Source organism: Pocillopora damicornis, chromosome 14 (genome assembly GCF_964200805.1).
Source record: "Pocillopora damicornis chromosome 14, jaPocDami1.2, whole genome shotgun sequence".
NCBI lineage: Eukaryota > Metazoa > Cnidaria > Anthozoa > Scleractinia > Pocilloporidae > Pocillopora > Pocillopora damicornis.
Genome location: NC_142683.1, coordinates 462,865 through 476,992, shown reverse-complemented (window position 1 = coordinate 476,992; position 14,128 = coordinate 462,865). Strand labels below are relative to the sequence as shown.

The following is a 14,128-nucleotide window of genomic DNA, read 5'->3' as shown; positions in this document are numbered from 1 at the left end:
GGCATACCATAATGTCTGATATGTGACGCAATAATTAATTTTACCAGCATACCGTCCTCTTTTCGGTCTACGAGTTATCTCGACTGCATTGGAAAATGGAATTTTTCAACGCAGAAGACTTAAATCTGGAAAAGCAATTTAAAGAATCGTATGGTTCAGTTGATTTTTTAATCGCTCGAGCCAAGAAGGGTGAAGTATCTTGCCAAAGTGACCTTGGTATCGCTTATTGTGAAGGTATGGAAGGATTCGTGGAGAAGGACACCGAGAAAGCTATCGGGTGGCTAGACACAGCTGTCCAAAATGGCTGCATTCTTCCCTCGGTAATACTAAAACTTGGTCAATTGCTGGATCTCACAGGAAAGCCACATAACCAGCGAAAAGCGTACGATTTGTATCACAGGGCAGCACGTCTGGGAAGTACACCTGCGCAGCTTAATTTGGCTGAAATGTATCGATGTGGAGTTGAAGGAGTGGTGAATAAAGACATCAAAGAAGCGTTTGAATGGTTCAAAATAGCAGCAGAGGAAACTACAATCGAATATAGCACAGAGCTGGGATCTTTAAGTCTCCCTGTTTTGGGAACAATGAACAAAATTAGGAATTCTCTGGATGATAATCGACAAAAAGCTTTGACATCTTTGTACAAATATTATCTCGAAGGTGATTGCCCAGAAGGAAAACCGCAGCCAACGAAAGCTGTTCACTATTTGACTAGAGCGGCGGAACTAGGAAACACTGAGGCCCAGCTGAACCTTGGAAAAATATATCGGGAAGGACGTTGTGAACAGTTTAGGGACTTAAGGAAGGCAAAACGGTGGCTTGAAAAAGCTTCTGCAAGCGGTCATGTCGAAGCTAATGAGGTTGGTTTGATCTGGTAATATAATGTGAACAATCAGCGAAGGAGATGCATTCTAATCAATTATCTTAGTAGCATAAGCTGAGGCATATGTGGAGAGCTTGACTGTATAGGAGAATTGCCTGTCAAAATCCCCCCTCTGTCCTGAAAATTGAGTTAAATCAGATCAAATCCTCTCAAATTGAGCAAACAATATCCCTCCAAGCATTGGAGCTGTTACTTCAATCATTTGAAGGCTTCATTTGAGTTATGCCAAGATATTTAATTTCCTTTAGTACTCTGAACATTCAAAGGGAATGTAAATCCTACAGTCTTAAAGACAACCTTGTCAATCCAGTTAATGTTTCCTTAATTACATGTTCCCAAGATGGCTGAACCAGAAAATCAAACTTCCTTTCCCAAGAGCCTAGACTCTTAGTCAAAAACCAGAGGAGGCAAAAGAGGTCAAATGTCTCCCCAGGACCCCCACCCCCTCCAGACTTAAATTGATAAATGCATTTTTAGTTGCTTTTTTGCTCCTTTGCAATTTGTTGTTTGTTTTGGTTTGCTTTTGTTTTACTCTTTTCTTAGGTGTTAAGGGAGAATGCAATCTCTGATTATAATAAAGTACCATAACAGAATAAAGTATTGCCAAAGCTGCTTTATGTATAGCTACAAAGGAGAATTACCACTAGAAAATCTTGAGAGCTTGAGGGTTGCTTGAATGGTGGAAAATTGAGATTTGGAGCATTATTTGCTATGGGAGAGTGGGTGGTAGACAAGTTATAGATCATTTCCTGGGTCTCAGCTGTCTTAACCTCCCTTATGTAAACAATGATACTGCCATTGGTTACAATCAAACCATTTCAGTGTGTTACAATAATTGGTATTCTGTGACTTTAAGATTGTCTCAATACCATTTGTTGACCACTTACTAAATGTATCTTTATTGTTATTAGCTTCTTCAGCAGTGCCAACTGGATGATGACTTAAAGCACGATGGATCAGATGTTTCAATAGAGACTTTTACACAGTCATTTGACATTATGAATGAAAGATTTAGGCAGAGAGAGGAGGCAGATAAGCATCCATTTGCAATTTCTAACCCAGTGGTTTTCACAGAAGAAATGCTTCGTCAGTTTGATTGGTCCCCAACAGCAAGAATTTATCTTCAAGCTTACAAACTGGTTAAAGAAGGCCTTGAAGTTCTGTGGAAAAGCAACTTCACCGATGAGAGAGGAATTACTCTTATTGCCTATGGATACTTGACTGAAAACTCTATTCTTCAAGCATTTCCTATTTTGTCACCCAATATTCTCCAGCTTTGTGAGGAAATTTTAATAAAGAATCCTTGCTTTTTGGAGGGACTCCTTTTGTCCTATGCTTTGCAGAATTTCAAAAGGGGGAAACGTTCAGAAGAAAATTCAAAAACTGACAACCAAAGAATATTATGTATGATGAACTTGATTAGTTTTGTCCATAAGGCAGAACCCAACAGCTCTCCAAGTGAAAACCCATTCAAGTTTGATAAGAACTACAGCAGCTGGCTTCATGTCTTGTATTATCATTTAGCATCCGCTTACACAATTTCAGAAGCTATTGAACTTGCTGCAGAGGCTTCTGAGAACTCTGTCAAGTGCTGCCCGTTGTACTATGAGGCTAAAAGAGTTCTGGGTTATACAATGATGTTGCTGTATGCTTCCAAAAAGTTCCCTGAAGGAGAAGATTCAAGCCATCAATTACCCAGAGAGTTGCTTAGACTTGACAATCAGCAACCACATAAGAGAGAAATTTCCAAATATGATTCCTGGACTGCTGAAAAATTAAGAGACACAGCAGTGAAGGTTTTAAAGGAGTATCTTGTAGAGGCCCCACACTGCTACAAGACATACCCAAATGTTTGTTACTACCTGGCAAAAATTTATCTGCTGGAAGGAAACATGGATGAATTCAGGAAGTATTTTGAACTGGGACAAGATGCTGAAGAAAAAAGACTTCCTTTCTTTGAAAATGTTGACCTGCCATTAAAGGATATGATAGCACCTGTCTACCAACTTTTTGCTAATGTGAAAATAAAAGAAATGTGTGGAAACAGGGCATGCACCAAAAAAGTCAAAGAGAGTGACCTAAAATATTGTGGCCAATGTGGTATGCAAAAATACTGCTGCAAGTACGTACCTTTACTTGAAATGTTCATTCTTTTAACTTCAGTTAGCTTTGTATCAATACCTAGGCTTCTAAGTATTTATGCAGGTGTCAATTTTTTTATTCTCAGGTAAAGATCATTATATTGTGTTCTGTTGCATAGAGCAACTAGGAGTATGTTAAGATCATTTTCACATTGTCACAGCTGCCAAATTAATAGGCCAAAACATTAAAATGGTGACCATGTTAGCGAACAAAATCAGTCCTATGAGATTGAAAAGCCTTTCCAATGTAGACACTTTCTTCTGTTCCAATAAATTTACACAGCTGCTTACCATGAGAATGCAAAAGCCCTATATAACTACTTCCCCTGGATAGGGAATTTCAGGTTACTAGCCAGCTTTTTGTCAGGTTTTCCTGACAGTTCTCTGTTACGTAATTAGAATCTTGGGTGGAGAGAGTTGCAGTGGTAGGTCAGTGTTAGTGGGTAAGTATCATGCCCAAATATAGAACACAATGACCTGGCCAGGACTTGATCCCAGATCTCTTGATACAGAGTTCAGTTTGCCAACCATAAGACCATCACATCTCCCACCAATGTTAGGCTGTTATTAAAAGATGAGTCTCCCTTCAAGTTACTGCTATGGAATTACTTTCTCTTTTATCCTTTTTTTGAGGGGCTTTTACCCATGTTATTGTTATTTTTTGATAGTCCAGAATTTCTTATCAGTCTGGGACTGTTTGTTCTAAGAGGATATGTTCATCAATTCTAGGATGTATCAGTTGGCACTGTCACTCTGAAACTCAGAAAATGTAAACACTCCAAATAATTAAAAAAGGGTAGTGAAACAAAGGCACAAACTGAAATGCACATTCATTTGTTATTTTGAGATTTGCTTGCTTGCCCTGATTATTATTGTGATTGGTCAAAAGTGATTCAAAGTGTTCGCGATTTTGTGAGTTTCAAGGTTAATAAATGAAATGAACAACCTAAGTGCAAGTCTCAAAAATTCAAGAGTGAAACTTCTCATGACTTTTGACTGTGTATATCTTTAAACCCAAAATTAAAGTGATTTTTTTTCGTATACTTAATTTGATTTATATTCTCTTCTTCCATTATATTTAGTTTTCTTGATTGGCCGGGCAGAATTTGAGACATCATGTTTTGACACAGATACTAATTCTTCTTTCACATTTTACCAAGGACGTGTCAAAAAGCAGATTGGAAAAACCATAAACCTTCTTGCACCACTGCCAAGAAATCTGGATGTCCCTTAGTGAGAGAACCACAGTCATTACAAAAAGCAAGTTGAAGAGCAATGTGTCAACTTCTGTGCTCCTTGATGATGATGTCGTAGATTGGTGAAAGCTTGAATTTGTAAAAGATTTTAACATCAATGTTACTGTAGTTTCAGACCTCATTTGAACTTTAGTCTGCTTAGTTATCTAAAATGCTAATAAAGGACAACATTCAATGATCTGTGCTACTTTTTTAATTGTTGATTGACCATCAACCATTTAAGTTAGATTTTTTAACACATGGCATTGGACAGTGAGTCTGTCTTTCCACTGTGACATTGAACCGCAATATAGAGAAATAATTACTTATCATGTACTCAATGCATTAATGATTACTAAGAATCTTTTTTTAAAAAATAATGAGTAATTTTCAAGTCTGATTACCAAAAAACCGAAAACTAAGGGTTTTGACCATGTGTTTGAAAGATTATTGGTCAAAAGGACAACCATTGGTGACCGCCTGACCCTCAAAAAAGATGCAGTAGTTAAAATCTTTGGGGTATTTATTGTACCGAGAACTCTGATATCTAAATTACACTCAGACCTTTACCACTTCTGATAAGGAGCCAAATGATCAAGATAAATTGTCAGTTTTCCTCCTGGCTCAGTAAACATGGCCCAGAAAAAACATTTCTTACTTGTAAATTTGTTTAAAGCTCCAAGAACGCCACAGTCCATTATCACGTTGAAGATTTGTGGACTTTGTATATGACAATCTATAGTCACACTTTGGTCGTATAGTGTCAGCAACTGCAGTGGGTGGCTGTTAAGAGTTTGTGTTTGAATTTTGACAATGAACTCCTTGTTAGGTTTTGGTTTTGGACCCTCTCTAATTCCCACTAGGTGAGAGCCAAACATCCGCGGCATCGCTAGAAATCCTGGCTTAGCTAGGGGAATACAGTCAACGTCCACAGCATAACGAGTTTTGAGAGCGAAACATAATGTCTCATGCTTAGGTCTGTGGTTGCGTCGGCATTCCTTACTGCAGTACGATGCAATGAGACATCCTGCGCACTTCAAAAACCGCACTGTTTTGTCTCTTTGACGATGACAATAAGTGCAGCCATTGCTAACTCGTTTAACCAGCTCTCTGGGATGATACATGCCTTCCTCATTGTTAAAATGTTTATTTTCTTTTAGAATGGGAGGCTTTGAATAAAAATGCATTTCACCCTCCGGAAGCATAAAACCCAGAGCATCAGCCTCTTTGACGTTAAATAAACTGTCACCAATAGTCGCGCCACCGTTTTTGAATTGATACTCGAGCCAAGGGCCACTGTGATCTCTTACAGTATTTCTCTCTAGATGAACCCTCCCAGAATAATTGACACCAATAAAAATTCCTCCACACTTGTTACCGGTGAGTTTGTTTCCTACTATGTGTGCCGATGTTCGTCCTTTGGCGAGGATGCCCCAGAATCCATTCTCGAAAATCTCATTGTTGCTAATAAAAACTTGAGAATTATCATCACCAAGAGAAATACCAAAGGGTCTGTTGTGATGGATACTGTTGTTATGTACGGTTATCTTCTCTTTTGTAATGCCAGCACGGATGCCTTCCTTTGCATTTTCAAAAATCTTATTGTTGTTGACGTCACATTTCCCAGGGAGCTTCCAAATCAGAATGCCGTGACTACCATTGTCGAATATCTTGTTTCCAAGAGCTTCAAGTTCTCCTCCTTCCCTTGCCTCTAATCCAAGTTGGTGGTTTTTGTACACTTCACAGTTTTTAACCAATAGTCGAGAATCTTTCCCAGCAACAAGGGCACCTCCACCCCCACACTCATGAATTACACAGTTTTCAATCAGTCCAAAGCCCTCGAGTGAAATCGCGACTCCCGGAGAGCCACCTATGCCAGACATTGATTTTGAATCACCAAAGTTTCCCGTCCGATCGCACGCAGGTTTTCCTAAAGAGGGTGCCACACAGCCTGGACCTCCATTACAGTCTGGAAAGTCCTCACAACTTGTCTCTCCTCCTGAAATCTCACACTGATTTAAGTGTACAGCGCCATTGTTCCCAAGGCAGACGAGAGCAACGTTCCCTCTAGGAAACACAATATTTTCAAAGTAGCATTTAGCGTTATTGATTTGGCAAATCTTTGCACAATTCAGGTAAGTGTGGGGTCCGAGACCTACGATCTGAAGATCATTTACGGTTCCAAAGGCACTCAGATGGTACTCCCTTTCGTGTAACAACAAGGTTTCGTTTCTTCGAGTCGTCATCAAAGCAAACGCTAGCTGCTTTTCATTGTATATCTCTCTGATGCAAATAACTGGTACTTCAGGAAACATCTGAGAAAATGTTTTGTCTTGGCGAAGAGTGAGATCGAAGTGAAGGGCAACTGCCACTGCCGCACGTTTCTGCCCTTCAAGCTCACTATTTCCACCTTTAACAAGTTCTAGCAGGGCCCAAGCTTTTCGTTGAAGTGCTTTGCTGTAATCAGGTTTTAGATAAAGGCATTTCTGACAATCTTCCAGAGCATTTCTTGGTTCTTTAAGTTTCAAATGGCAAAGGGCTCTGTTACAAAACAAGTAGTGGTCATCAGGCCACAAATCAATGGCTCTTGTATAAAGATCAAGTGCTTCTTTGAGCTTGCTATTTTTAAATGCATCGTTTCCTTTTTCTCTGAGTTGGTCGGCTTCTTTCTTCCTTTCGTTATCTTCTTCAGCCACAGCCTCGTTTTCAGGAGGCGGAGTTCTCATACAACAAGTTATCACCTTGTGGTCCTTGTCTTTTAAAGGTACATCAACAAAATAATGCGGCAAGTTGCAATCTTCCTGAGTGGTTGGCTTTTCAAGGTGCACTAACAACTCTAGTTTCTTTTTTTGCATTGCTTGAGCTTTCACTTTCTCCTGCGAAACACTAAAAAATATCGCTGCTTCGTTAAAGATACGAACAGTTGCATCAGTGTAGAGCAAAGTATGCAAACTTTCGGCATCATTTTCATGTTTCGCTAAGTAGCTGAGCAAATGTTCTTGCAAACAGGTCGAGTGCGAAGCCAGCTTGCCCCACAGTTGTAACGAAGGAGGATTCTCGACGCTGAAAACAGCATCTTCAACAAAACTTTGGCAGACTTCCGCTGGCGAGCGTGTTTTTGTTAATGCATGGTTAAATGCGTGCACTGCACAGCAAAGTATACGCACTTCAATTTTGTCCTTTTCAATCTCACTTCGGATGACGTCTTGCACCAGACGATGAACACTGAAAGAATCTATCCCATACCTTTGAAAAAGGGAAAACTTTGTAAGAAGCGACACTGTCTCGGCTGCATCCCACAAATCGCTTACTTCCTGGCCGGAAGTTCCCACAACGTGGAGCCCTTCGTTTAAAACCTGAAAAGGAATGTCATCGGGACCTAGGTAGGCAGACATTTTCATGACAATTGAGGGGGTTTCTCCAAGATCCATCTGTTCTGACATTTTTTTGACGTGCTCAAAATTTAACGACCATGTTGTGTGAACTGCCAATCTCTCAGGTGATGTATTTTCCACCAGATTTCGAGCCTTCTTCTTCTTCAAGAGAAGCATCTTTTGTTTCCTATACTTCTTCAGATATTCTTTGATAGGCTGGCGAAGGGATCTGATGTAAGCAGCAGCTTGATCAAGAGCTAAGGGCAGTCCGCCAAGCTCTCCTACTAACTCACGAAAATCGTTGTCTTCTCCGGCTGTTCCACCTCTTGTTTTTAAAAACTGAACTCCTTCTTCCTCCGTGAAGCATTTCAACTCAATACAAGAGCTTTCTTCGATTCCCATTTCTTCTCCGATTTCCGTTGCTTCTCTCCTTGTGGTTATGATGATATGACCACGTGCAGCCTGTTTCCAATGACCAGTCAGCAGTTTTCGCATATCGGTGGACATTTCTAACTCGTCCAGATTGTCAACCACTAGACACCACAGCTGCTCGCGCTTTCTCAACCAGTCCAAGGTTCTTGACAGTGAATTAGGAAAGTCTTTGTCATCCAAAGTTCCAACTTGACGTGCCATCTCGCTGACAGACAACTGAAAAAGGTTGTTGTTTTCGCCCGAAATCCAAAAAATACCACCGGAATATTCCTCCTTGTCTTTCTGTCGCCAGAGAAACTCGACAGCAAGAGATGTTTTTCCAACACCCCCAAGACCGCAAATTGCTGATTCAGAACAACTCCTCGTAGTATTTTTTAATTGCGCGGTGATTGCTTTTAGCTCACTTTCGCGACCACAAAAGCAATGATTGCGACTGGGCAGTTGCAAAATGTTAGCATCGACTACAGCGTCAAGATTAACCTCTTCTAACTTTTTCAGCCGAGAATCTAACTGAGTTTGTCCGAACTCTAAAACCTCCACCTTTGAAGTAAGGTTTCTCTCTCCGTCTTTTAAAGAGGCCACAGCTGATTCTACCTCATTTTGCCTTTCTTCTGACAAAGAAATTTTTTGTTCGTTTGTATCTTGGCGTTCCTCTATTATATTTATATTGTTAGAAATATCTTCAATTGCTGATGAGAATTCTTTGTTCTTTTCTGACTGCGCCTGGAGCTCTTCCTCCAGTCGACTTTCCATGTCGGCTATACGTTTCTCAAACTTCGCTATTTCATCTATGGCGTCTTGAAGAGCTTCTCCTATCCTCTTGGCTTCATCAGCATTGAATTTCTTTATGGCCTCCAAGTTTTGTTCTAAGTTGGTGACCTCAATACTGACAAGTTTCATCAAATCCTTGTCCACTGGGCAACCCATACACAATTGCAAACCTGCCAAGAAACAATTTAAATGGATACAACGTCAGCCATGTTATGATTATTTTACCTTGGGTAGCCAAGGCGCCTTTAATAATGAAGAGAAAGAAATGAGAAGGAAAGGTGGAAAACAACGGACTTCACACTTTCCATCGAGAGAGTAGATAAATCCCCACAAGGTAAATGCCGGTAAAGAAGATCAGCTCACAAAGACCTTAAAGAAAGACTGGCGCTCACTCAGGGAGAGGTATCCAAAAGTGTTGGTTAGGGCCTGATACGCCCCATACACACCACCATATCGTCATTGAAATTACTGACCCTTAGTTTCCCACTCCTGAAGTTCATCAAGTACTTTCTTTTCATCAGTCACTGGAAGCCCCAAAGAACGAATTAATGTCTCCATGAGTTGGAAACTGTGGTTGAACTCCGGTTCGTTCCAGTGATCAAAGTTACAGTGTCCCCACTCGTTTCTTACTTTGGAGCGCACATCGTCAGCATTTGTTTGGATGCGCGTATGAAACACAGATGAGTTGGCCAGCATTCCTAAAACTGCTGACAAGTCGCATGTGTTATCAAAACCTGAAAATAAAATTTATACTTTAAGTAAGCACAAGGAGTAAGATATGTTTACAAGATACATTATCAGTAGTAGCCTTCTGAAAGTCTTCTTAATCTAAAAAGATAACTGCTGGATTGCATCGTTTAGTGCTCATGCCATCTCAGGTCAAATTCAGCCATTATTCAGTAGGCTCATTTAACTATTGTTACACTCTTGCGTAAGCCTGAAGCTCCTGTTTGTCAAACCGCTGCCAAGTTACCCTAACTTTACACAACAACTTGAGCAGACTTCCACATGTCATGGCTAAAAAGCGAGATAAAGCCGTAACCGAAGAGGGGATTTTACCACGATCAGTTTGTGAACTGAAGAGAAAGATCGAGTCAAAGCATTAAAAAAGCCGTGTAAACGATATCCTGATCTGTCAGGATAGTTTCCAAGTTGCAAGTATGGCTCTTGACTGACTTCAGAGTCTCGTTGGGCCGAGAGTCTCTTCGACATGTGTATAACGCCAAGTACGCCAAGCGACCTGTGTCAGAGATTGACGCGCCAGTAAGAAACTGCAGGCTGATCTGGAACGATTACAAATTCCCAGATTTGTTCCTCGTCATTATATTCCACTGTAAGTTATAATTAGCAAAAAGATCGACTAGAGATTCAACATTGGCGTGGTCTGTACTCTTAGTGACAAATTTTGACTGTGATGACGAATATCGTTGTCGATAAGAGTACAGACCACGCCTAACCACTATCAGTTTGTTTTTTACCACAATATCAAAATGTCCAGGTCACCCATGTTTGACAGCTTGTAAAGACATTGCGTGACACGTTGACGCAAGCAGCGTTGTTTGTACTCTTATCGACGATGGCAAATTGGCCAATTACATCACGACATTACCGCCAATTTTTGTAACTAATCATTCACCTTTAAATTTGGCCATATATGGTTTAAGGTAAAGTTTGGCCAGATCCTCAGCAGACGCCACTTTATAATCATATCGCTTCACTTTCCTCTTGAATGTTCCCCAGTTGTTGTTGATGCTGCCATAGTTTAAATAAGATGAACCATCTTTCTTCATGCGAGCGGAATGAAGCTGTTTATCTATTCCCCGGGAGCTCTTCAATGATGTGTAGTGTTTAGCAAGTTCCTTGCCCGCAAAGTCTCGGAGAACTGGTAATAGAAGCCTATTTAATGTGATTCCAATCACAACCCATCTTTTCTGTTTGTCACCCAAATCAAAGCTGCTGACTGTAAGAAATTACAAAAGAAAACAACAGTTTTTGCCACAGACTGAAATAGATCTCACTTGAAATGTAGGTTAACATTGAACTTTAAGATTTTAGGTTTACAATTGAAGCATTTGGGGAAATCTCACCATTGGTTTCGAGAAAGTTGCCAATTTCATAGACTATGAATACTCCTTTGTCTTTTTTCAAGCGAGCAAATACATACATCTATAATTCGAATTTTACTGTAATAGGGAAACGGTAAGTATTAAACATGCCTCCTCACTACACCATTGAATGGGGCAAAAATCCAGAAAAAGATGTTGGAAATGATGTTGGATTAATAACATTCTGCCTAAACTTCGCCATATGTGAAGTGAAGGCTCAAATATGAGGTTTGGCATGCAGGAATTGGCCTCCTTTTCCTCTTTACTTGGCACCTGGCATCAGTTTGTTTTCTTGCTTGGGCTTATAATTACTGAGAAGTAAGAACCATTCATACTGATCATGTAAACTTCCATGTGCCGAGGATACATTTTCATCAATTTTTTTCCTTACAAATTCATTTAACAGCAATCAAGGAAAAACATGATCAAAACAACACTGAAGTCAGTGATCAGGGAAGGGGGGGTTCTTTCTAGTAATAGGCTAAAGGGGATGTGCCATTGGATGGGTTCATATCATAATTGTGTTACATTTTTAATAGAGTTACAAGAGTAGTGGTTGGAGGAAACACCAAATATAAACTAATATCAAGATCCTTCAGAAGGCACTCTTACACTCCACTACCGATCCTTCATCAGATTGGGAAGAAGTTTGGCTCACAATAGAAGACTAAAGGTAACAAAAGCTTCTAAGAAGCTTGGAAAAAACAAAAGCTAAAAACAAAGACAATTATATAATAACTTGTAATCCTGGTGCCAACAAAAGTTGTTTTTTGCTGTTGTCAGATGATGTATGTCACTCTTTGTCGATAACTCCACACCAAAGGGGTAATCTTGTTCACAATTATTAATTATCGTGTTTGTTTTCTCTAAGGCTACACTAAGTCTTTTCAACAAATGGAGTTGCACATTTTCTGGATTTTGAGGCTAAAAAAATTCCGGTAAGTAGGGATTCAAAAGTAGTATGATTCTTTACCCTTTGGTTGGAATCACAAAATTACATTTGCCCAAAAGTCACTAAACTGGGGTCTATAACTGGCCACAGAATGCAAAATAATGGAGTAGGGGTAGGGACCCAATTACCCCCCTACCTCCCCAGGGGTCAGTGGTATAATATTTTTTCTGAGGTACCAGACAGAAAATGTCAAAATTCTCCTGAAAACAGAACTACCTGCCACCCAAGGGCCCAGAAGGTGTTAATTAAAAGTAAATAAGAAAGTCATTCTACCCACCAGGGCCTGCTGCTACCGCTGAGGGACTGGTGAGAACTGTGGGTATGGCAGGAGGTCCTGGAAGTGTTGTTGGCACAATTAAAATAGGGGTTTTGCTTGTGCCTGTTGCCATGGCAGCCTAAAGAGTGATCAAAGCTATTAGCAAACTAAGTTATTAACATAGTTATGAATATGAAGCTATGCCCACATATTTCTTTCAATGCATATGAAATTAATGAAAAAATAAGATACTGTAATCAATACATATGCAAAATAATGGAACTAAAATCATCAAACCTTTAGGGGGTCATAAACAGGTTCCTTTTTGAGGTAAGGATGATAACAGAATCACAGAGGAAGGCACTACCTTCTTTTTTCATCATCATTTTCACTTATTTAAAAAATGACACCACAAAGTTAGAGTTAATTCATGTCAAAATATTGTACCTTGTAATCAAGTCCCCTTGAGGCTGATTGATCAAGATCAATTTACTCCATTTACTAACTCAGCTAAAAGATATAAAAAGTAGATAATTTTGTCCCTCATTTGCCAATTTTCTTTGTGCCATTGGGAAAAGCTAATACTTTTTATATCACAATGTGAAAGGTATATGACTCACATACTGTAAATGCTAGAATCAGTTGTCTGTGTTTAACAAAACTACTGCTGATTGACAAATCACGAGAACAGCATGATTGGTGAATTATAAGCTTGGTTAAATAGAATAAAGGAAACATTAGATACTTTTCATGAGTTGTTATATCAAAGAACACAATTTCTAATTCACAAGCTACAAGTGGAGTACTTTGTTGAGATTTGTTGTTTCCTCATTCATTCAGTGCTGAGGCTTTTGTAGCTCACAGTCAAAGCTCTGTGATTTTTTTCTCAATGTTGTCGACCTTTGATTGATTGGAAGTTTTAATTGTGCCAGGTTCATTCTTCTTGAATAATCAATCACATTTAAGACCATTTCAAGCTAAAAATAAGAACTGGTGAATTCAGGCCAGAGAGTGGGAAGATATAATAATTCTACAAACATTACTTATCGCTGGTTAAAAGGGGTAGTAGTATAGGTATATGTTTATCACATCCTTTGTACCCAGCTCCGTTATTATCGTTTGTTTTGCCCAATCAGCATTTTGTTACACACTTTAAATTCAACTTTGTACTTTGTATTATTCCGAACTGAAGATGACAGAAGATCTGCCGAAACATGTCTTTTAATTTTAAACGTGTCGTTCATTTTCTTAAATTCGTTACATATCTGTTTCTAACCAGACCATTTAAGTATTACCAATTAAAACTGAACTGTAAATGGCATTTGCCATCGATTAACCGAGGGTTTGATAGATATGCGTGAAGCATAACTACACTGATAAAATATTACAAGATCGAATGAATTTGAGCATAGCCCATCACCCTTAGTCGAGAAGAAGATGAAGTCTGAGCCTACCAGCTTTACTTGCTCAGGTATATTTGACCGTTTCGACTCATCCTTGCCAAACGTTTTGAATAGCATCCAAAAGTTTCAATTCACTTACGGGGGCTTAAAACATTTCCTTCACCCCGCCATCTTATAGTGCAGTCGAATAACATCGTCAACATCGTCGGGAATTTTTATATTAAGCTGCATCCAGGGAACCCCAATCCTTCTCGGCATTTTAACTTACCTAACAATAAAGCCTTGTATGTTATCTTATGTAAGTTCCTCCAAAACTCGCAGGAATCGAACATGAAATCTGCGTTCAATGCAATGCTGGCGCCGCACTACTGAAAATTTTTCCGAGAAGTGACGTGTTGGGTATTCCCCAAGTTTTGTTTTCGATTCCGAGAAAACCGGAAATACATGGAAATATAGGAACAGGACTGGAATTAGTAGGAATATGGAACAGCGGACTTTACCAATACCATGTCACTCTATTGAAATAAGAGAAAAGGTGTTATTTCAAAGAGATGATCGTTTTATCGTTGAAAATAT

At 39.4% G+C, this 14,128-nt stretch overlaps 2 protein-coding genes across 6 annotated transcripts; one reads left to right on the top strand and one right to left on the bottom strand.

Annotated features, from left to right (window-relative positions):
* The first annotated feature begins 3 nt into the window (after window positions 1-3).
* LOC149033878 (uncharacterized) lies at window positions 4-5,636 on the top strand. The gene is made up of 3 exons (XM_089194112.1): window positions 4-860; window positions 1,795-3,005; window positions 4,185-5,636. Exons 1-3 carry the CDS (start codon window positions 96-98, stop codon window positions 4,291-4,293), a joined length of 2,085 nt encoding a protein of 694 aa, XP_089050238.1. The 5' UTR covers window positions 4-95; the 3' UTR covers window positions 4,294-5,636.
* LOC113671535 (uncharacterized) lies at window positions 4,459-13,989 on the bottom strand. 5 transcript variants are annotated; one of them, XM_089194094.1, is made up of 6 exons: window positions 13,821-13,941; window positions 12,597-12,659; window positions 12,171-12,288; window positions 10,473-10,796; window positions 9,310-9,570; window positions 4,459-9,006 (listed from the first exon to the last, which is right to left on the bottom strand). In XM_089194094.1, the coding sequence occupies exons 3-6, from the start codon at window positions 12,280-12,282 to the stop codon at window positions 4,826-4,828; spliced, it is 4,878 nt and encodes a 1,625-aa protein (XP_089050220.1). In that variant the 5' UTR covers window positions 12,283-12,288; window positions 12,597-12,659; window positions 13,821-13,941; the 3' UTR covers window positions 4,459-4,825. The 5 variants fall into 5 exon arrangements, with proteins under 5 accessions (XP_089050220.1, XP_089050223.1, XP_089050221.1 ...); XM_089194097.1 differs by having other exon boundaries at window positions 13,604-13,923; XM_089194095.1 differs by lacking the exon at window positions 12,597-12,659 and having other exon boundaries at window positions 13,821-13,989.
* Window positions 13,990-14,128: the final 139 nt, after the last annotated feature.